The sequence below is a fragment of the Cryptomeria japonica genome, chromosome 10 (assembly GCF_030272615.1).
Source record: "Cryptomeria japonica chromosome 10, Sugi_1.0, whole genome shotgun sequence".
Lineage (NCBI taxonomy): Eukaryota > Viridiplantae > Streptophyta > Pinopsida > Cupressales > Cupressaceae > Cryptomeria > Cryptomeria japonica.
The window spans coordinates 35,681,736-35,705,682 of NC_081414.1; the positions used below are offsets into that span (position 1 = coordinate 35,681,736).

The following is a 23,947-nucleotide window of genomic DNA, read 5'->3' on the forward strand; positions in this document are numbered from 1 at the left end:
CCAAAGGCAATGTCATACAATAATGCACAAACCAATAAATAGGGCTGTAAGGAATTAATGCCCGTCCGTCCGTCTGTCTGTGCGTGCATGCGTGCGTGTTTTATTATTAAATCCAAAGAATAAGTGTACTTAGCTCTTCATTCAATAACAAAATGTGGAGGATGATGTGCAAAATCAATTCACCACAAAAACTCACACCTCTAATTTGCTCACTATCTTAGCAAACTCAATTCTTTACAAGTCACTACCAAGTGGTTCAAGATCAACCCTAAGCGAAACACATTAATCCCTAGATGCACAAATCTAAACTAATATATATATATATATATATATATATATATATATATATATATATATATATATATATATATATATATATATATATATATATATATATATATATATATATATATAACACACAAAAAACTCGTACCACCAATTTAATTGTAGTTTCCACTATTTGGAGGTGTATGAACTAATTATATTTAAAAATACCTAAGAGATCTTGGATGGGAAGTCATGTTCTCTTAAGTCAATTCTTGATATATCAACTTTCGAACCTTGGGCAATGATAAGAGACGAGCACAAGCATGTAATAGCCTTTGGATGGGAAGTCATGTTCTCTTAAGTCAATTCTTGTAGTTATTACAGATCTTAAAGCATGCATTTTTTTCTGCACCTACTGTCAAAATTAATATTCCCTATCAAGAAATGACTAAATTAGTTCGGAAATTTTAATATAACAAGTTAAAGTTCCACTACATTTGCTGGACTACTATTAATTATTCAAAAAGTCCGCATGAAATTTCTGTTCGGCACAGAACCATATGATTGCTGGCATATTTCAACAGAAACCTGTAAGAAAACTTGACCTATCAGAGTGCAACCTATCAGCCTGCGGACAATGATTAAAATTCAGAGCCACCGTGTTTAAACAAAATAAGTAGATCTTCTAACAGCTTAGTATTGAATTGAAAAGTTGAGCAACGCCATACATCAGATATGATCTGCAGTAAGAGAGGTTAGTATTGGCATTTTTTAAACGGACGCAATCCATGGGCAAATACAAGCAGTGAACAGAATAATAATCAGACACTCCACACCTCTTCAGCTGGTGATTGATTTTGGTTACACCCACAGAAGGAAAGAGAGCAGAATAAGCTCTATCCATGTATTGGCTTTACCGTGGTACTATTAGAGGTTGACTGGTGAAATAGAACATGTTAGTTAATTTGTCTTTTTCAGCATTTTTTCTATTGCAGTAAGAAACATTTCTCCTCCCTATAGCAGTCAAAGTTTATAGGGTAATCACTAGAATATCTGACAATTTTAACAGAGTATGGAGCACGGCCAATTCTTGTTACAATGGTGAAAGTTGAAACTACCTTCAATTCTTTGTAAATGGGATTCTGCTGATGATTATTGTACGAGTTTCATAACGGTTGAGTAAATGTTCTATCATCATAAGGTTTAATACTCTAAATGAATTAAGAAAATTGCATTTTAAGTTAAAGCGACCAGATTATGTGAACAACGCAGCTCAACAATACAGCTCTCAAGTCTTTCTGCTCTTTCATATCAATGTAAAAATAAAAAAGATGCATAAAGTCTAGCAACAAACTATTGAAATATAGGGATCCAGTAAGTCTGAAACAAAAAAAGAATTGACCAAAATATGCAAGTGGATATATTTGGATATATTTGAATTTTCAAGATATAATTTTTTAGGTACAATAGTACAAGTCCCAGAAATGCCATATCCAGGAAATTACTAGGTATAAATTTGGAAAAGTCTATTTATTTCCACAGCCAACCAATAACAGTTTCTACAAAGCCTGGTTGCAGACCAATTTTTTTGGAGAACCTCTAGAGCTTCAGTGGAATCTTCTCCTATTAGATTAATTTTGGACTGGAATTGCCACTTTTTCCAGCATACCAGCAGCTATGTACCAAAATAAGTAACATGTTTGTGGTATCTAATATTCTAATACCTACGGTCATGTAGCCAATGCTTCATATCCCACATGGGGAAAAACCCCCAGAAGTACAAAATAGCTTTGTCAAGAACCATCTGTTCCTCTGCATAACTTGCATCCAAAACCTTTCAAAAAATTCCTTCGTACTTGATAGGGGCACTGCTACAGAGAAAAATTGTATTTGCCCCTAGGAAAAATCTTCAATGCCAATATGTTATACAGCAGTGAGCTGGGTACCTGCTTCTCCTTTTTGATCTAAACCTCAAGCTCACAATAGTCTTTATTGCAATGTTACATAGCTAAATGCTTCATTTTTACATGCCATACAAATGATGGTAGAAATAACAAATAACTATACTCTTTGAAAAATAGTTATTTCCTCTAAAACAACAATTTGACGGCATGGCCATCTTTTCTCCATTGTAATAATCAAAAGATCTTCCAAAAACGTAAGCACTACATACTTATAAATATTATTTCTTCAAATTTGTACGGGAAAGAATTCGCTTTCCATATGGGCAGCTCCGCAAAGTTGGTAAGTGTGGCCGAATTGCTTCGACCAATGCAGCATGAACTGCCACCTGGTTCTGTACAACAAAAGATGAAAGCAACTTCTTAAATTACAATCTGACCATCTAACCTAGTGACAAGATCAAGAATGCTTCATTACGTAGTTTTTTCTCCCTCATTGGTTTGTAAAGGACAAAAGAAAGAGGGAAAATGAATGTCAAGGGAGAGCACACCTTTGAAGCTCCCAAAGCTGACTGGACAACATAATTGCCGTAAGCATCCTGTAAAAGTTCCCCAAGTTGGGAACTACTTAACAGCTCCTGAATAATAGCTGCACGGAGCTCTTCTTTACCTTCCTTCAGACACTTCTCCACGACATTACTGCTGAACTTTTGCATTGAAAGCACTGCATAATGACCTTTAAGTTGAGTAATGACCTTCGCAGTTGCCCATGGGATTCCAAATTCCAAAATATACTGGACAACATAATTTCTGCAAAACCCAAATGAACTTCTAAGCATACTTTTCATATTCATTAAAACACTCTCAATTTAAGAGCACCTTTATTCCTTAACAGCACGTGCCTTTTGCCAGTTTCTAGTTTCAATTGCAACAAAAAAAGATTTATGGGGATCCTTATGAATAAGCATTTTTGTTGGAGGAACGAACATTCAGCAATAATAAAATGTATTAAGTATATCTAGTCTTTACATCGGATACTACTTTTGTTTATAATATATATAATTGAAATCTTTTTGCTTGATGAAATTTTTATTCAACCATTGAATTAATCTCAAAAAAACAAACGACCCATGAAACACTATCTGGAAAATGTGGCAACCAGCCATTATCATTCTATTTATGAAAGCTAATCATGTATGCCAACTTTTATATCAGATATTTTAACAGGTTAAAACCCTGATTTTATCTTTGACCAGGATTAAGCTTTCTCAATAACAAGCTGCGTAGGGGAAGAGACCACTGAAGATTGCAATAGGCCACCAGACATCATCATCATGTTTTCAACTTTCACATTTTCAGTTCTGATATCATTTTGACTTTATAAATAATTTCAAATAAGGTATTAATATACAATAACAGAAGAGTCTAGCATCAATAGGTGAACAATTATAATGATCAGAAACTTAATGAAAGTCAGTATTACAATCCTCATCGGCTATATCTTGTTGTTTTGAGCAACGAATCAAGGAAATCCTCAATTCTTGCTTCAGAATACTCGTTAATCTTGGCCAGTTCTTTTCCAGCTGTACCAGGGAAATAATATGCACCATATGCTTGTTTCCTACCTTAATGGTAAATAGAAAGCTTTGGTCTTAGCCCATGACAGGCTAAGAACCTAAGCTATGATTAATTCTATTGATCAGAAACTTTATGAGCTTATTTTATAAATGAATGCAAGGCTAATCTGATACAATTTTGAAGACTACGACGAGAATTCCAGGAATTAATGAGTTTGTTTTCCAACTTTTAAAAAAATTATCTGTGGTATGTTCCAATACTGACTAAATTTTGCAAATTCATGTACATTAGCATAAGCATTTGGAACATCTAATCTCAATCTGCTGCAGCTTCCTGTTACGTAGTTAGATGAAGACTGAAAACATATCTCCATTTGGATAGACTATAATAATATCATATTTCAATTTGATATTAGTTTGTTCATTGCTTGGAGAATAAAAACAATCCTTTAGAGGGTAAATTATTGGAATCATCCAACTTCTCATGCATGCTCCATACTTGAGCATCAGGCCCAAGGTATAGAGCTTCTGCTAGTTCTTTTCTCTGACCTGATATATCCATCTTGTCATTCCTACATATTGCAAGGCACTCGTACTAGTTGTTCCATGTACCCGTACCAATTGCTCCGTTAAGAGTTTAAAAAACCACCTCTCACTAGTTGAATTCAAAATTGAAAAAAAAAATGAACTTACTCATGGCCCAATGAACTTACTTCTGGCCCAATCTGCATCAGTCTGAGCCACAGACTCAGCACGAGTATTCATCGAGTCATCTAATCAGTGACTTGGACTTGCCAACATGGCACAGAGAAAAAGATCCCGCCAAAAATGGAAAAAGTGGAAAAAGTTCTCTTTTGCCTTCAAAAACCCTACCCAATCAATTTTCTAAGTTCCATATATTGCTTTTTTTTTTTAATATCCCAAGCTTTTTCCAGATTTCTTTTACATTTCTAAATTCTTCCCTTGCATGTTTCACATTCATTCAAATCAATATAGGATGTACGCATTTAAAATTTGGGTTTTCAAATTTTCAAATCACGATTCTCAAATATTATTTTATTTTAAATTCAATGCTAGAGTTTACAGCAATTAAATTTGTTTTCCTTTTTTTTCCAATGCCAGGTCTTGCACTTTGCACACAATGTCATCAACGAGTGGAAGTCAATGCATTCATAGAAAAGATGTTGCTTAGAAGCATGGCATACCAAGACCAACAGGAAAATCATTCATTCTGCAGCCTTCACATTGACAAACCAAAAAATAATGGAGAGGATGAGGACAATTGCAGCAACAATGAATCCTATCATGGCACAAGAATCAGATTAGATAACATAAAAATTGTGGACTCCATTAGTAGTCCAAGGATTTGCAGGACATCCACTTTCATTGAGCTCCTAGATTTCGCTTCAAGGTATAGGTTGGAACAAGGACAAGCATAAGGAAGCAAACACTTTTGGTACTACAGCAACCTTCTTTAAAACATGGCAAGAAGCTCATATTGGGAGATTTTGGTTGTGGCCTTGTCCATTGCAAGGAAATGGTACAAGGTGCCTACTGCACATGACATATGAAGGTAATTGCTCCAAGAAGCAATGGGCAATGGCAGAAATATTGTGGAAGAGCAAATGAAGCATGGACACACCATATTATCAAATGTGTGGACAAATAGAAGAACTCATATACTCAACTTTCTAGTGGCTTCAAATGTGGAGATGGTGCTTTTGAGGCCCACTGACACCTCAAACAAAATCAAGAATGCAGAAAAATTGAATCTAATAATGGAGGAGGCTAAAGGTCAATATAGCAAATGTAATCCAAGTTGTGATAGTTAATGCAATAACATATGCGGTAGCAGGATGACTACTTGAGGAGAGGCACCCAAAACTTTTTTGGACTCCTTGTGTTGCCTATTTCCTTGATCTTCTATTGGACATAGGAAAACTTGATAAGGTGCAATATATTGTGTAAGACACCAAGAATATCAACAAATACATCTAAAATCACCTTCGGGTACTTAAATTGATAAGAGATTAAACAAGGGGCAAGAATTAGTGCTAAAGAGTGCCACAAAGTGTGCAACTAAGTTAGGTTGATAAGAGATTACACAAGGGGAACTAGCTTGTGCAACAGGGATGCCACATAGTATGCAAATAAATTCCTCACACTTGGGTACTCAGCTTGTGTTGACGGTGGTGTTAACACAGCCAACTCTAAGTGAAACAAAGATTGATCACTCCTCTTGAAAAGCAAGAAACTTGCTGTGAGGTTCCTTTTAAGCCAGGTCTTGACCGTGTTGGAACTTGGGGCAACTTAGTGGCCCATAGAGATGTTCACGAGGACCTTTGTTGGTAATTGCAGGTATAAACAGAAAATTAATAATCTTTAAGCTCTTTTTATCTCCTTAAACACATCAATATGCAAGTTTGATGAATAAGAATTTAAATACACACACGTTCACAAAGCGGATCTAGAAAGTAAGATGCTTCTTTGAAAATAAATCTATTCTAATAGATGATTTAAATTAATATCAAAATAAGAAAGGTAACGAGAAGTTTGAACTAAATTTTTCAAATTAAGTGGACAATGATAGCACAAAATTCACTTATCAACTTGTTGTGATGTTTTCACACTTCGCCCCATTGCAAATGGGGACCCCCCTTTTTTCGCTTTTTAGGGTAGTGTTTTGAGCCGCCAATCTTCACAAGTCTAGAGTTAGGGGTTTTAAATGAGTTTTTCTAAGACCTCAAGTCAATTGAACCAATCATGATGAAATGGGCATTTTAACATCACAGAAGTGCTAAGGCAAGCCAAAGGACGAAAAACACAACTGCTTAGGGCCAATTTTGACAACTTCCTATTTTTGTGGAATTTTGCTTTTTTTCTTTTTTCTTTTTCATTTTTGGCACTTCAGGACCAATTGGGGAAGCAGCTTTTTAGCCTACTTTTTTGCTTTTTGCTTTTTGCTTTTTTTAGCTTTATGGAAAATTGACCTGGGATTAGGTCATTCAGGTCATAACAATTAGGTTTTTGTTTTCAAAATGAAAAGTTCATATCTTCACAGTGAAAAAATCAAGAAAATTCTCCAGACAAGGCATTGATCCAAAAAGTTAAAAAATAAACACGGTGATGAGCAAGAAGTTCTAATTAGTGTTCATGGCAAAGAGAAAAATCTTAGAACAATATGAACTACAGATCTCAAGATGAGAAAATGTCTTGAAGCATGGTGAAGTCCGCTCTAACCTTGTAGAAAATGTCTTGAAGCATGGTGAAGTCCGCTCTAACCTTGTAGAAAATGTCTTGAAGCATGGTGAAGTCCGCTCTAGCCTTGTAGAAAATGCCTTGAAGCATGATGAAGTCCGCTCTAGCAAAGATCAAAAATCCTCGACCAAGCAAAATTCCGCCATCTCAAGGTGGGAAAATGTCTCAAGACATGTCGAAGTCCGCCCATCAGTTGAGAAAATGTCTTGAAATATGCTAAAGTCCGCCAAGGCATGAGAAAAAATAATCCTAACCAAAGGCCAAGTCTGCCCTAGGTGGATAAGTGAAAAGTTTGACTAAGTGTGAAAACCATCATGAAGTTCGCCCAAGAAGAGAAAATGTAGGGAAGATTCTTTGTCAACACCTCAACAAGATTGAAGAAAAAATGGTTAAGTGTTAGCACTTTGAAAAGGGAAAAGTCAGAATTTTGGCTAAGTATAAAGTGATGAGGAAAATTTCTAAAGCCAAGATGAGAGATTAGAAGAGTTCCTAAGTCGAGATGAAATTTGCCTTGAAAAATTTGAAAAACAAAATCCTTGTCAAAGCTTAAGTTTACCCAAGGTGAGAAGGAAAATGTTTGGCTAGGAGCTTTGGCAAGCAAAAAAAAATCCTCAATCATGATGAAGTCCACCTAGAAATGGTGGCGAAATTTCCAAGCCAACACCAAGTCCGCCCTCAAGACATGGCAAATTTCCTTGCTCCATGCTGAAGTCCGCCCTAGGCAAGGGGAAAAATTCCTTGCGCTATCATGAAGTCTGCCCTTGGTAGACAAAGAAGAAGTTTGATTTTTTTTATGTTTTAAAAGATGAAATTAAAAGAGTTCACCCAAGGGAGAAGTTAAGGTGAATAAAGCAAGAAAAAGAACTCGCCTAAGTGCTGATGACCAAGTGAATAAACTATAAAGCAAAGCCAAACACAAGAAAGAAATTTGCCCAAGGAAAATAATAGGATGATTAATGCAAAAAAAGAAAAGATAAATCAAAGAGAAAGAGAGAAGAATTTGGAAAATTGCCTTAGTGTTGAAAAGGTTCAAAACTGTAGAAAATTTGGCTGTGTTGAAAATGTTAAAAGTTGCAAATTTCCAAGACATCTTCCAAGAGAATTTCAAAGCTAATTTCCACGATTGAGGTCAAAGTTGGAGTGATTTCTGAAGGAATTTATTCCAGACTTGCAGGACAACTTTCACTTCAAATCATCTTGCTTTTTTTTGTGCTTTAAGGGGCAAATGCTTCAATTTCCAAAATTTTACTAAGTCTTAAGAATTATCCTTTGAAAATTAATATCCAACCCCCTTATGGTTTTTAACTTAGAAAATTTTCATGATTTTCAAGTAGTAGATGACCATTCAAGGAGGACTTTCAAGGAAAGTTCAAATGAAGTTCGCTAGCAAGGGAGCACAGCCAGAATCTAAAATCACTTCAAAGTGGAAGAGGGTTGGAGACACCAACCTTGGTCATGTTGACTTCAAAAACAATAAAGGAAAGATTGAAGAGAGAAGTAGAAAAGAAAGAGGAATCAAAGATAGGTTGAGAAGCTGAGATGTTATCTCCAACACTTGATCAATCCTATTGCTCAAGGAAATGCAGCGATTCCCTCTGCTCTTAGCTCTTCCACAAGAAACAATTGGATACTTTGAAGAAATGAAGATGACATCTAAAGAAACTTTTGAATGGATGGTACATCGATAATGAAGTTGTCATGTTCGTGGAAGAATTGATATTAGCATATGAGCAAACTTCTTCATTACTATCTAGAATTCAAGACACAGCAAAAATGTGGGAGGATCTTCAAAATATTCAAGATAAAGTAATCCATGCTTGAAAGTGTTGAAAGGAATTCCCAAACAAGAATTAATAGATGGACAAGTAATTGCAGTTGGAGATATCTATGACTTCAACACATTGTATTGGGCATTGATAGCAAGAAATGAAGTTTTAGAAAAGGTAAAAGTTGATGGTGTCAAAATTGAAAAGCTGATTAAAGAAATTCAAAATAAGATTCCTTGAGGCCACCGATGTGCTTGGAAAGAAAGTAATTCGAGAAAATGAAATGAACATGGAAAATTTGAAGGTCAAAGCTCAAGAGAATTTCTTCACTTTCACAGGACCAATCCTTAAGCAAACTTTGACTAAGGCATCCACCTTCTTTTCCATCAAGGATGCCTTTCAGAAACAAGAATTGGATTGGGAGAATGCTTTTGCCACCTATGTTGATGACTTGGACGTGATCGAATTCAAGATAAACATGCTGCCACATGTTACAATGGAAGAGGTTAATCATCCTCTTGTGTCCAGGTTCATCGAATATGCTGCCACAAAAAAGGAATAAGGATGCATTCTTCTAGAAGAAAGCTCCCTGTGACATGTGTCTTTCTTTTATTTGCTCTTGTTGGATAACTATTGTAAACCCTATTCAAGGAATTTGTGTTTTGATCTCAGTCGTTGATCATTGATCTTTGTTTGATCTGGGCCTTTTGTTCATTTTAAGACTATATAAACCCCTCTTCTCTCATTTGTATGGGAGAGATTGGTGAAATTGTTGCTTAAGACTATTAAGATAATAAACTCCATTTGCATTGCTTTGAATCTCTATGTTATCTTGTAGTTGCATGGTTTCATATTTTCTTCAACATAGAATAGAATTTGCTTTATAGAAGTTATTAAATGAATGCAAGATTTGATAGTGTTGGTTGGTGAAATCATTGCTCATACTTTTGATGAACAGATGATTTTTGTTCATTATGCAAAGTTAGCCTACGCATATTTTGTGGATGTTTAACTTCTACCTTTGGATAAGTATTGTTCATTTTGATGGTACTATTCATGGTATGAAAATTCTAAGCACAACCTTTGAAGATTGCACCCACTTTGTTTAGTTGTTTAAGTTGGCAAACCAAAGTCTGGTTTAGTTTCACCCAATCATTATTGTCTGTTAAATTCCTAGGAATGGTATAGAATTCTTGAATCCTTTTCCTTTTTTTCCTTTTTCTGAGATCCAAAATCAAAAATCCCAAAAATAAAGTGTTTTTCATTGTGAATGAAATTTGTAAGTCCCCCTTGGATTACCAGCATACATCACCAAACGAGTTATATCCAATATTAAAGTCGCTAGTTCGCAGTAAAAACATTGGAATCGCCATATGATCTTCTTTGCAATCTTAGCATACATGGTGATTTTATTCAATAGAGGATAGTGTCTTTTGGGCATCTTTATTATGTGTTCGGTGTGTCATAAAACACACACCAACACTATTTTGGATGGTTAGATTGAATCAAAAGAATAACCAACATGAACATCACATTAACCAATAACTTACACAACTAAACATGATGTTAATGCAATCATCAAAGGGAGTAAAGAATAAATATTTTTCAGATTTCATCAAATCAGAATGCCATACACATGCACTAGACTGAGACAAAATCTTATGCAAGCACATTCAAATGTTGATCCAACCAGATTATCCACTTCCAAACAAGCAGATTTGAAGCATATCAATACCAAACAATCAGAAAAGTCATTTCCACCACAACAGATGTTCATTTCATTAATCAAAATTTCCTAAAGTACAATACTTGGTAGATTTCCATGCTGAATATTGCAGAGCAATTGTTCAATGCAATACAAATGAACTTGTTCTAACCCCTAACTCAGACGCTAAGCACAAAATATATAGATTTTCATAATCCATGATTTGTGGATCTGAATGCCACAATTTGGGCAACCAGCTGAGTCAACTAAAGCAAACTAACATCCACCACTACCTAAATCTAATCAAATCAACAACTTAACTTCTACAAAAGCCCACAAATGGGTCCTTCTAAAGGACACATGGCTTATTACAAAAAAGTAAAAGAATGCCTAATATCTCAAAATCAGCGTCTAGGAGACTCCACTTGGGAACACACTAACTTCAGTTAGGTGGCTGCCATGTCCGAGAACAAAATAATTGTCAAATACCCATTACCATGTCCATCAACAACAACAACAGGGAGTTTACTAACAACCATATTTGAAGGAGTGTGTGACACTTGTCTACTTCGCCTAATCTTCTAGAAGTGTCTCCACAAAAGCATTCGTTGTCTCATGTAAGTCATCCAAGTTAGGATTCTTAATGTATTTTATCTTGATGCCTTGAGAGTAGTAAGACTTTTCCAATTTATTATGTGGCTCTTTGAAACCTACCAATTCTCCCTACATTGCTTGCAACTCGAACTTTTGACACATCATTGTATCAACAAACTCCTTTGTGACAGGTTGGTGGAGGTTGTGGTGCTCTCACCAACACAGATGTTTCCCAAAAAATGTAGGAGATGCTTCCAGTGAATTCCTCAATTTTAGATAGTTACTTGATTTGCAAAGCTTTGGTTCTTTCTTAATTTGTCTCTACATTTCTTCAAAGCTTTGATGGCGAGCTTGGTGGCTTTCAACCATTCCTTTGGCTGGTCCTAGGTTTCAATGTCAACTACTGTTGCTTTGAGTAGCTCCTCTAAACTAGTGGACTTCACTCTTTGTGGAACGGGACATAGTCTTCCCACATCATTATGCTCTCATCAACTCACATTTGCATTTGTTGTGCCAAGCTGACCCTATCACTTATGGAGTGATGACCTTTATTGCCTTCTTGATAACTTGGTCTCCTAGGGTCTATAGGACTTCTCTCCATTCGGTGGCAGCAGCAAGGAATCCATCTTGAGGTTGACTTTCTTTGTTCAAAGTTCCCTATAGACTTAATGGAGTAGTTGAGTCAACTGGACCAACTAGATGGCTCACATATGTTTTGAGTTGTGTGATTTGTGCTTTCAGCACTTTCTTAGTGGTTTCATGCTTTTGCGTACATTTGACGATGGTGGCTACAACTTGTTGCAAAGATTGCTTTTCGCTTTCTCTTGTCTGCACTCCCAAATCTACATTTTGAATTTGGTAGTCTTGAGGGGGCATTTCTACTTCAGGCATATCTACCAATGGGATTGCTATTTGAGCAATTCTATGCTCTTGTGAGTTAATAGTCATTGTGGCTACTCTTCTAGTTCTCTTCCTTTTGCTTCTTGGGGTTTTAATAGCCTCAACCAAAACTACTAAGTCTTCTTCCTATGGTTGGCGTTTTTGCACCACTTGGTTTAACCATACTGGAAGTCTTAGAGTCACAATGGTAAGAATGGTGGTTATGGATCCCTTAACTGTCTTGCTCACTTTGTTTCTCTAGCATCTGGCATCATCTTCTTTATGCAATTCTTCTTGTTATTCCTTTTCCTGTTCTTCCTCTTGTTCAAGTCTTTCTACGTTTGATTTTTCACCTTTTTCTTGATCCATTTTCTTTTCATTATCCCTCTCAACATCTTCCTCCTTCCCTTGTATTTTCTCAACATCTTCTCCAATGTTCTCCTCCTCCTGTTCTGAACAATTACTTTTTCTTGAGCCCCTTCTGCAAAAGAAGGGATGCCAGACCACTTTGGTGGAGAAGGATGTGACCGAAGATGCAGGTGGGCGACTAGGAATCTTAGGAGGTGGAAATGATGTCTTTTAGGAAGGAGAGGAAGGATTCTTTTGTGGTGATGGAGAGAGAAGAGGTGATTCATGTTGCAGGGTGGAAGATGATGTCTCCTTTTGCAAAGGCAGAACCACTTGTTTAGTTTTTGTTCTCTTCTTCGTCTAGAAAAGAATCTCTTGCTCTTCTTCCTTTTCATCAAAACTTGGGAGATCTAATTTCCTCTCAACTCTCTCTCTTCCATATGTTTTGGCTTCTATTGGGATGTTTTTTCCTTTTCCTTTGGCAATGGTTGTCTTTGTTGATTCTTTAGCCTTAGAAGGCTCACCTTGCTTGGGGCAATGGGCTTAGATGATTTCCCAATCTTAGAAGACTCTCCATTCTCGCCCTTAGACTTTGCAGCTGCAGTCCCTAATGGTTCTTGTGATTTAAAGGAAACTACTATTTTGGAAGGCTCCCCTACCATCTGTTGAGACTGCTCCTTGGGCTCAAGTAAGTCTAACAAGGCAAATGGGGAGTTGACCCATTCCTTAGTCCCCATTACAACTTGGTTTCCTCTATTCTCCATGTCACATCTTCTGTTATAGAGCAATCTACATTATAGACGAGCATTTTGTAATCACCTCTTGTATTGTGAGAGGAATGCAACCTTTTCCCATCCTCCTTTAGTCCTTTGGGGATCCTAACTATACTACAAAGATTTTTCAATGTTAGATACATTCTACAAAAATCTCTAACTCTCCCTTCATACTCATCAATGTAGTTTGTCCAGTGGTCCTCAACTATTTGTTCATGTTTGAAGAAAGCCCCTATGATTGGGCTGATTTTCCCAATGGGATCAAATCTCACTTCTTGTTTCTCCATATAAGTGCGTGGTCAAAGGAGCCATCTCAAGCTCTGTTGTTTTGGCACTTTTCATGTCTGGGCATGAGTAGGCACCAATCTCAATAGGGAAAGAAAAGACTTGTACTTGGTTACCACAATTTTGTGAACCTCTCCCATCTATTTAAAAACTTCTAGGAGTATCAATTCATCAATTGGGTATCTGAGAAGCTTGTACAGGGGCTTGTGACATCCAGCAACTCTGCTGTATGAAAAGAATTTGAATTAAATATAGTAGTATCTCCATTTCTTCAATTCTGCATTAGCATTCATGGAAAACCTCTTAGCAAAGTCATTCTCCAATTGTCTTACGATAACGAAAGTGAATACATCACTAACCAAACATTAGCCCTTTTGGCTTCAATCTAATGTTGATTGAGGGTAATACTTGTATAATCTTGTGACTCTCTCAAAGAGCGGGAAAGTGGCTTGAGCAGCTGCTAAATAGACCAAATAGGAAGTCATATAAGACTAAGCTCTCCTTTCTCTGATGTAATCAGGAGCAGACTTACTTTTCTCATAGTATTCCTTTCTGCAAGTCTACATTCACATACTCCCCAAACACAAGCATGCCAAAGACCTTTTCAATCACTTCAGCTCTAATATCAAGAGCTACTTCTCCTAAGAGTCAAATGGCCAGCCTCCTTTTAGGCTTATTGTATTTTGCACAAGCCAACACTAGTTATGGGGATTGCAGAGGTACTTGGAAAGTAGCTACTTCCACCAATCTGGACTTGAATAAAGTTGTGCAAATGGTGTTCTATTTTGCTCATTCTTCATCCTCTTCAAGAAATCTTCTAAGTCCACATGACCTAAGTTTGTATCTACAATTTATTCATAAGGTGAGTGATACCCTTTGAACTGTTACTTCAACTTCCAACGTTCCTCTGTCATGACTTCTGCATACAAAACTCCTTGTTAGGAATCAAACAACAGATGATGTTAACCATCAAGGCATATAAAAACCTCTTAATTAATATTACATAAGAGTTAGCTTCCATTTCCTGCAAAGTTAGAGCAAAGCAATTTTATCATAGTTCTCAAAGCAGGGGACAGAATCAAGGATTCCATTTTCTCATTTTACTGATTTTTGTTACTCTATCCTTAGTAACGCAAAGTCCATGGCACGATCAATTGTATCATTGATCCAAAAGTTCGGAGTTCAAGGAACAGGGATCCTCTTGTTTATTATCTCTTTTAGGTAGTGATGAAGTAATGTCCATCATCGATTGTCAATGCCCAATGATAACAAAATATGAAAAAACCATTGATACCATTGTACGCTACGTGGAGAGAACTTCCTATAAACTGTAAGGAGTCGAAAATCAAATATTGTGGGTGAAAGTTATACTTCTTAAAAAAATATGCTATATTAAGCCTTTAAAACCAAGTTGTCACTATCCCAATGGTTGGTGGTTTAAGAGTGGGCAACATCATTGCTGGTGATGGGACAAAGGGAATGCAAGGCCAGTTGTGCTTGGTAGTGCCACTAGTGGTGATAGCAGCCTGATACTGAGTGGCTAACAAGTGGAGTAACGACAGCTCCCGAGTGGCTTAGTAACAACAAGTGGACCAAGATCAATCCCCTGGGGACTCAACCCACATGGTCAAGGGTTGGCCACCATACATAACCAAAGGCTTAACCCTCTAGCTCCAACAACCGGTCCACCATAGAATCCAAGCTTCTACCCTTCCCCTCTTTGCACCTGTTGACGTCACCACCAGTTCAACCCTTATACCATATATTTTTTTATTTCTACAAACTGCATGATGATGGTGTAAACATTGCAGAGGATGAATATGCCCAAGGATTATTCTCTACCAACTATACCGTAGAACTTAAAATGACCAACAAAGTGTATAGATGTATACAACTATATAGATTGAAGATTCCTCCACCCCTCTAAAGAATGGTCGAAAAAATTTCTACTCCAAAATATATAGTTTTTTATAAATCGAAAGATTTTTGGGCTTTCTAGATTCAATAGTGAAATCTATTTTTGTCTAAAAGGTCATTTGTTGAACTTCACTTTCAAAAAACTTATAAAATGAGCCCTGATAAAAAATTCAATTGCCAAATCACCATAAAAACCTGAATCCGCAGCACTTCAAATCTATAAACACACCTAAAACGTTGAAAATGCCTTCAATTTTTTCTTGCAGAATCATGGATCCAACTATGCATAAGATTCTACTCACACTAAGTATTAACAACCAGGAAGATGTCTCCACCTACAACTTGAAAATCATAATTTAATACCAAATGAAAGAAAATTTGCAGCAATAATATACTATTTCCACATATCCCTCATGAGAGAAAATATGCAAGACAAATATTCAAAATCAATGATGCAAAAAAGAAACAAAGCATACCATCAAAAAACACCAAATGTGCCTTGGGAAAGCCCTCTCAAGGAAAAAAACCCAACTTCTAAAAGCACCCACACAATTCAATGTATTATCTCAAAGAGATAAGCTAATAATACACTTGCAAAGTCCCCATGCAAGGCATTTGAAACATCAAGTGCCCTAGTTGCATTCCTCCATAAGAACAAGCAAATAAAAACCATGTAGCCACACATCCCGATCCATGCTTCTTCTACTCATATATACAACCTACAAGATATGCTCGATCCAACCTTAGCCAACACACCAAAGGTTACACAAGCCAACCTCAACAACCACTCACATGTTTGTTTTTAAAAGAAAAAGACTTGTAAAAAAACCACTAAATGGTATTTCATAAACCATGACCCCAAATCAAGTATTTGGTACTAAGCTGTTTTTAATAGAAAAAGGCTTGTAAAAAACCACTAAGTGGTATAACATAAACCATGACCCCAAATCAAGTATTTGGTACTAAGCTTTCTCAATAACAAATATATTTCCAATGTAATACTCACATTAAATATTTATTCCAATGTAAAATAAAACATAAATATTTATTCCAATGTCACATCTGACATAAAGCCACATTAAATATCTATTCCAATGTCACATGTGACATAAAGTATCCCCAAGAATGCCTAACCCATGTGATGCATCCATCCCTCAAATGCACCACAATTAAACATTTATTTTAACATTATTATGCAAGGTGCACAACACACCTTTCCCAACATATGGGAGTTTCTTTCTAATAAAGTTGGCAAAATATGTTTCACATAGTTCATGAAATATGGGTCAATGTGTTTGACTCATAAATTGTGTAGTTGAATCTTGATAGAAATATCATAATTTGACACATTGTAGAAAATGCCTCCTACTTATCAACATTTGTACATTATAATTAAGCAGGACCTTTCCAAATAAATTATGGAGAAACACTAAACTAAAAAATCACAAAGGAAATATGTAAAACTCTCTTGTTGAGGATAATCATATTTTAAGCTATCCAAATTATTTATGTGAGAAGAAGGCCATGTTTATATAGAACAAAAGGGATTTAAGTGCATACCACCTCTGAGTTTTAACTCAAATTGAAGTCAGGTGAATTATAAAGCTTTGTTTACTTCAAGACCTTAGGTGGAAAGATGGGTTGCCATCTAAAATGTCGTGTAGGGGAATCTCCTTATCATTTCTCACCACTGGAATTAGATTTTATGCCAAGGAACTTATGTGGTTTCATTGGGAATGAGTTACTCAGACATACATATAATCATAAGAACTATATAATACTCAGAATGTAACTGTACTGATCAGAATATAAACTATTATCCTTCATATATCTATGGAAAAAGGAAGAATCTGTGTTATCTAGGTCAGAGAATAGACAAAATCAGAAAGCCTTTTCTAAACACAAACAAGACAGAAATATTTAGAGAGAAATTATTAATGCAGAACAAAATCTCCTCATAAGGATATAAGACAATGTGAATCACATTATTTTCATAAACAAGTCCAGTCAGAGAGTAGAATTTAGAGTACCCAAACTGATCTTGAGATAGCTCGAGGCCATTTGCAGCTATTTCTGACACTAAAAAATCACGTTGCAATCCATCAGAGTGATCAATACACCGTTGGAGAACACAGCATCCATGCCGATGTGTTGCAATTTCAACACAATGTTTTGCTGCAGCATCAAAAAGAAACTGCCAAAATAGCAGCCACAAAGTTAAGCTCAATCAAGGGAAAAGCTACAGCAGCTACATATATATTATGAAAGGATGTCCCAGGCATTTAAATTAATTTTATATTCTGAACACACTAGGAAGGAATTGCAATCTACATATGTACAGTAAATAAAAAACAGAGAGTAAAAAACAGAGAGTAGAACATTTTGACTGGGTAATTGGAGTTGTACGCAAGAATAAATAAGAATTCCCAGTACAATCTGATATCAGTATCATGCACTGCACTGCAGATAAAATCAATACATGCATACCAGTGAAAGAAAAAATTTCAAATGCTGTTTTATTGAAACAAGACAATGCTTTCATGAATTAGGATGCATACCCGAGTAGTGGTTTACATGGTCAATTCCTTAAATTCAGAGTGATCATTTTTAGCATAATTACTTATATGAGCTTGGTGGCTAACAGAAACTCACAAATAAATTATCCAGTACCAAACTGCATTGCTGTGGCAAGGCCTGGAACCGGGATAAGAATATAGCCAACAAAGAATTGAATATTACCTAATTGCAGCCAACAAAAATTTTCAGCAAATTTGGTAATCTAGGCTTAGTGATAGTCTCCTGGTTGTTAACCTTTGCTAGTGTGTGAGAAGTGTGTAGGTTGAGGTAAAGTTGTCAAAATTGCTAAAGGTTGCTATGTAGTCATTTTGTCAATGTTGTTGACGTTGCCAGGAGAGTAGGTTGAAAGGCAAAGAGTGGTAAATTGGCTTGTAGTTCCATCAGGAACCGCAAGCATAGAATCAAGGGTCTTACACTAAATTGGACCAAGGAGGTAAAAATCATCAAAAGTTGGCTAACTAAAATTCAACCCCCTCCTAGCACATATAAAATTATGCGAGGTTTAGGGGGTTAAGTTGTGTATTGTTGTGCAAGGCATAGGTGGAGGACAGAAGGAGGTCATCTAAATCTGCCTAAGTAAGAGGTCAAACCCATCTTTGCACGTACGAATTTATGCAAGGTTTAGGGGGGTAAGTTGTGTATCGATTGTGCAAGGACTAGGGGGATGATGAAGTGATAAAAATTGTCTAAGTAAAGATTTAACCCCCTTTGGCATGTATAAATTGATGCAAGTGAAATCTTCAATCTCGCCCTAGTTTGTGCAAGGTTATCTAGGATGTGCTCAGGCCTAAATGTGATTATGTGTTTGGTTGAGTGGCAAATCCATGTATGATTTTGTGCAAGCCTACCTCCCTATTCCGCCATGCAACCTGGGGGCTTAAATGTGCTCAAGGTCATAAAGGCTAAGCTAATTCAATAGGGTAAAGATCAACTCTATGTAAGCAACCCTTTAATCTCCACCATAGGCAACTTGTGTCAAGAATACCCTTCAAGTGCATCCATTATGCACATCGAGTCTCCAATCCCGCCATTAATTGTATAAATTTATGCAGTGCACCCCTCCCAAATCCGCTATTGCTCTTCCTCTTCAAATTTCACATCAAGGTTACAATTTCAATGAATTGTTGTTAACACTTCTAGATCCGCCAATATGTGAGACAATAGTCCGCTAGAGGAGAGTTGTTGTTGCAAGGTGATTGATTTAAATTTTTGTTGCAAAGTGTTGGTAAAAAAAATAATGTTGAAGCACCCCTTGAGCCTGTCAATGCTCTTGTCAAAAATCTTACACTTAGATGAAAGATGTTGACCTACTCCTCCAATCTGCCAATCATTTGAAGAGAGATTTTGCTCTCGACAGTGAGAATTGTAAGGCAACCTCATAAACCCGTCAATAGTGCAATCAGGTTTTGTTTGAAAAATTATATGCAAAGGGGATGTGATTGATTGGAAATTGTGGCAAAGTGTTCTCAATTTGCAAAATGTTGATTAAATTGTTGAATTCCCTCTAAATTTGCCAAAGGTAATGCATTTGAAATTATTGTGGCAAAAGTGTTCAATGCATTACAACTTCAACGCATGGAGATTGCTCTCTAGCGTTCAAGAGTCAAAGCTAGGAGAAAAGAAACACCTACACCTCACACTTTCAACATCGCAAAACAAAGGATGGTAAGTGAAGAGGACACAAAAAATACTGAGAGGGGGGTGGGGTGATGACGCAGCCATGGTCCGAAGGGCCCTCAAAGAGAAGTCTGGATCGTGCAACAAGAGTAACACAACGGAAGCACGAACACAAAACATAGAAAATACAATCAGAGACATCCGCAACATCATATATTCATCATAAATCAACCAGCACCATCCGGAAATCAAAACATTCTTGCAAGACCAGTTACATCATACATTCCAGATTACAATAATCCGGATCTCCAAATTATAGATCATGAAACTAAAGTATCACATTTCTTCTTATCTACCTCTGTATCTGCTTCCCCCTTCCTAAAGATCAATTACATCAATATATATCATCCGGAACACATCCGAACGGCCACAAAAGATCACATTCTCCAAAATAGGAAAATGAAACGTGTAAAATAGGTAGGCCCCAAAACGTGAAGATCTCCACCAAGAACACATATGAAGTGTGGACCACCAAAGAATGTCGGCCAAGGGCCAAGGAACATCGAACATTGTACCAAATAGATCCACAAGCCAAGAAATCACTCCGCACAAGAAGAAATCTCCAACTAGCCGTTAAGCTCAAAACTGCTCAAGGAACCAAGAAACAGACAATCCGGAAGCGATAACTTGTCAGAAAAAAATCCAAATGAACTGAAAATCCCGAACAAGGAACAAGAACCAGTCTAGAAGCCAAAAATCTAATCTGCAAGGAAAAAAGAACAACTACCGAAAAAACCCGGAAGAAACATAGAACGAGAACAAAACTGAAAGCAAATATTTTTGGTTGATGCAAGATTTCTCATTGACCGGGGATGCTCCTGCATCAGCAACCCCAAGTAGAAAAAGATGTTCCATGAGAGGCAACTCATGAACATCGAAAAGGATTTGGGATATAGACCCCATGCTCACTTCTAATCCAAATGTCTTCTTTGTCTACAAACTTCTTCCCTCCTGCCAATTCCAGAACTTCAGTTAGATCTTCCAACCTCTTCTCCTCTCTTAGCATGTTTCATACCTACACTTTGCCTCTTACCACTATTCCCTTTCTTCTGCAAATCCAATCTGCTCTTTCCACCAGAATCCATCTTACCTGCCACCATAATTCTAGCCTTGTTATCATCTGGTACTACCTTGTTATCAGCTAAACCTTTCTTCAAATCCATGCCAACATCTAGTATAACCTCTACAACATGTTTCTCAAAACTGCAATTCTTCACAAAACTCAAGTTCCTCACCTCTTTCTCTTTCAAAGATGCCAAAGTAAACTTTTGCCCATCCTTCTCAATAGTGACCAGGTTCTTCCTACAATCATAGATAGCTCTTCTATCAAACTGCCAAGGTCTACCCAGCAAAACATGGCAAGCACTCATAGGCAAGATATCACACAAAACTTCATCTCTAAAAGGACCAACACTAAAGTTCACCCAGCACTGCTCTTTCATCTCTACCACATGATCATCATTCAACCAACCCACCTTGTAAGGACAAGGATGCTTAAGCCTCTTCAAACCAAGTTTCTTCACCATCTCTTCTGATACCAGATTATCAATACTTCCACTATCCACAATAACCTTACAACACTTACCTCTCGACTTGCAAACAGTCCAAAAAAGATTCTTTCTCTGAGTAGGTCCGGTATCCTCATTGCTCTACTCCATCAAGACTCTTCTGAACATAAGAAATTCCTTGCCTTTCCCTTGTTACCCTAAGGACATTCATAAGCTCTATGTCCAGTTTCCCCACACTCGAAACATGTACCCAAGAACTCCTTATTGCTACCTCCTTTCCTTTGTGTCTTCTGCTCCGGATCTTTACTCCATTTAGATTTTGGTTCTTCATCAATCTGCTTCTCCATACTGCCACTCATCTGCCCTCTATCTGTTGCATGTCTCTCCATTCCCCTAGGGTTATTTCGTTGTCTTCTCTTCACTTTATCTTCTACCTTCAACACATATTGATAAGCCTCCTCAATTGTAGAAATCTTCAACATACTCATCTCATCCTGGACGTTAAATTGGAGTCCATTTATGTATCTAGCCACCTTTTCCCTATCCATCTCTCGATGACAAGATTTGATCATCACCTTGTAGAATTCTTCAGTATACTCCTTCACCTCATGTTCTTCTGCTTCAAGTTCTGCAACCTTTTGAACAACTCCAACTCATAGTCTCCCGGAATGAATTTAGCCTTCAATCTCACGACCATCTACCTCCACGGGGTGATCTTCATCTCATTGTTCTCCACTCTATCTCTCTGCAACTCTTTCCACCATAAAGCAGCATGCCCTTTCCACTTAGTTTGAGCTAATGGGACTCTTTGTGGGTCCTTAACATCTTCAAACTCGAAGTAGTCCTCCAACTCTTTGATCCAGTCTATCAGGTCTTCCAGATTCATCGAACCCGAAAAGTTAAAAACCTCAACTTTATGAATTTTACTCACTTGCACCACCGCTCTAAGAAATCTTTCTCCCTCATCTATCGGTCCTTCAACCTCTTCGGCCTCAAGCTCTTCTCTTGCCTCTTCATATTCATCCTCCGTTTTTTTGATTCCTCTGCAAACCAGCCAATGTGTTTCAAATCTCATTTCTCATCTCATTCTTGAAATCCTCCATCATTTGCTCTACCCTCCTAGGGTTCATCCTCCTCAACGGCATCTCCTCCCTTTGCTCCAATGCAACTGCCTCAACTCAACGTTCTGACTACAAGGTTTCAATTGCCTCTCTGTCGGCAATCTATTGAACACACTTCCAACCTGCCTCAAATCCACGATCTGTTCACCCAAAGGAATGCCTCAAGGTTCGCAACTAACTCTAATACCATCTAACACAGCCATGGTCCAGAGGGCCCTCAAAGAGAACAATCTGGATCATGCCGCAAGAGTAACACAACAAAGGCACAAACACAAAACATAGAAAATGCAATCAGAGACAACCGCAACATCATATATTCATCACAAATCAACCAACAACATCCGGAAATCAAAACATTCTTGCAGGACCAGTTACATCATACATTCTAGATTACAATCATTTGGATCTCCAAATTACAAATCATGAAACTAAATTATCACATTTCTTCTTATCTACCTCTATATCTGCTTCCCCTTCCTAAAATCAATTACATCAATATATATATCATTCGGAACACATCCAGTTGGCCACAAAAGATAATGTTGAGTATCACTAAGATGATACAATTTGGGAATATGCCCCATCTTCATCAAGTTGAGCAATTGGATAATGTTGAGGATCAAGAGATATTGCTCAACCACAAACACTTTGTGACGATCGACATGATGCATAGGTGAGGTGGTATCCTTGTGATCATCAACCAATCAAGTTCTTCCAAGTTAGCACGTCCAAATTCAATGCACTTGACTCATTCAAGGATGGAGCAACACATGGCACTACATTGGAAATTGTTTAGTATACCTAACCTATTTTCTTATTGGTTAGAATTCAAAGTCGGACATGTGTCGAATGGAGTTTGTTGTAACAAACCCTAATTAGGGTTTTATTGTTAAATCTCGAACATTGATTCAAAATCAATCTGAGCCTTTGAAATGTAATGAGACCTCTATATAAGGCTCGACCTTCTCATTTGTAAAGCTTAATAGATAACAGCCGAATAGTTAGTAGCAGAAGCAATCAATAGCTAGCAGTTAGAGTAGAGTCGGAGGAAAAGGAGATTGTTGCCAAAGCTTGTTGTAATTACTTTCTTCATTGAAATTATGGTCATTTTGGTGTGCAATTTCAACTTGTTGCATGGTCTCTACTTCTCATAATTAGATGTGTTGGATGGAAGATTTATTCTTGATGAATGGTGAACCAATGTTCATACCAGTTGGAGTTTGTTGATAGCAAATTGCAGTGTGTGGTTAAAGTGAACTTGATTAAAAGCTTAACTTCAATTACTTTATGCTCATTGTTCATGATGTTAGCGTGCATAAGGTGATATGAAAATATTTCGTTTGTCCCTAGGAGATTGCACCATCTTTGTGTAGTTGTTCCCGCATGGCGAAGCAAAGCTTGGTTTGGTGTCACCGATTCATCAATCATTTCCTACATTCCTAGGATTACTATAGGCATTCTAAACCCTTATCTCTTTTGTCTTAAAATTCCAAGCAAGTTAGTATAAAGTCCATGTTCAAATATAGTTCATAAACGTAAGTCCCCTTGTGATTCCAACAAAATCAAATCATAAACATTGAGCCTATCCCACGCAATTAAGTCGCATAGTTCAAATTGTAAACATTGGAATTTCCTTATTTGATCATATCATTCAGCATATAAGGTTTCTTTGTTCAAGAGACGATAGAATACCTTGGTATTTTATTTTTTGTTCGAGGTGCATAAAAAACACAGTTCCCTTTTGTCCTCAAGATCTACTTAAATCACTTCCATGATTATATGCAACAAATAAAT

At 36.9% G+C, this 23,947-nt stretch overlaps 1 protein-coding gene across 1 annotated transcript in view; it reads right to left on the minus strand.

The window, feature by feature from the left end:
* Window positions 1-1,664: 1,664 nt before the first annotated feature.
* Window positions 1,665-23,947, minus strand: part of LOC131038216 (uncharacterized) — a 50,249-nt gene continuing 27,966 nt past the window's right edge. The window contains exons 4-6 of the mRNA XM_057970570.2: window positions 17,301-17,464; window positions 2,720-2,978; window positions 1,665-2,563 (exon numbers count right to left, since the gene is read on the minus strand). Coding sequence (XP_057826553.2) covers window positions 2,450-2,563; window positions 2,720-2,978; window positions 17,301-17,464 — 537 coding nt within the window. The 3' untranslated portion in view covers window positions 1,665-2,449. The remainder of the gene's footprint in view (window positions 2,564-2,719; window positions 2,979-17,300; window positions 17,465-23,947) is intronic.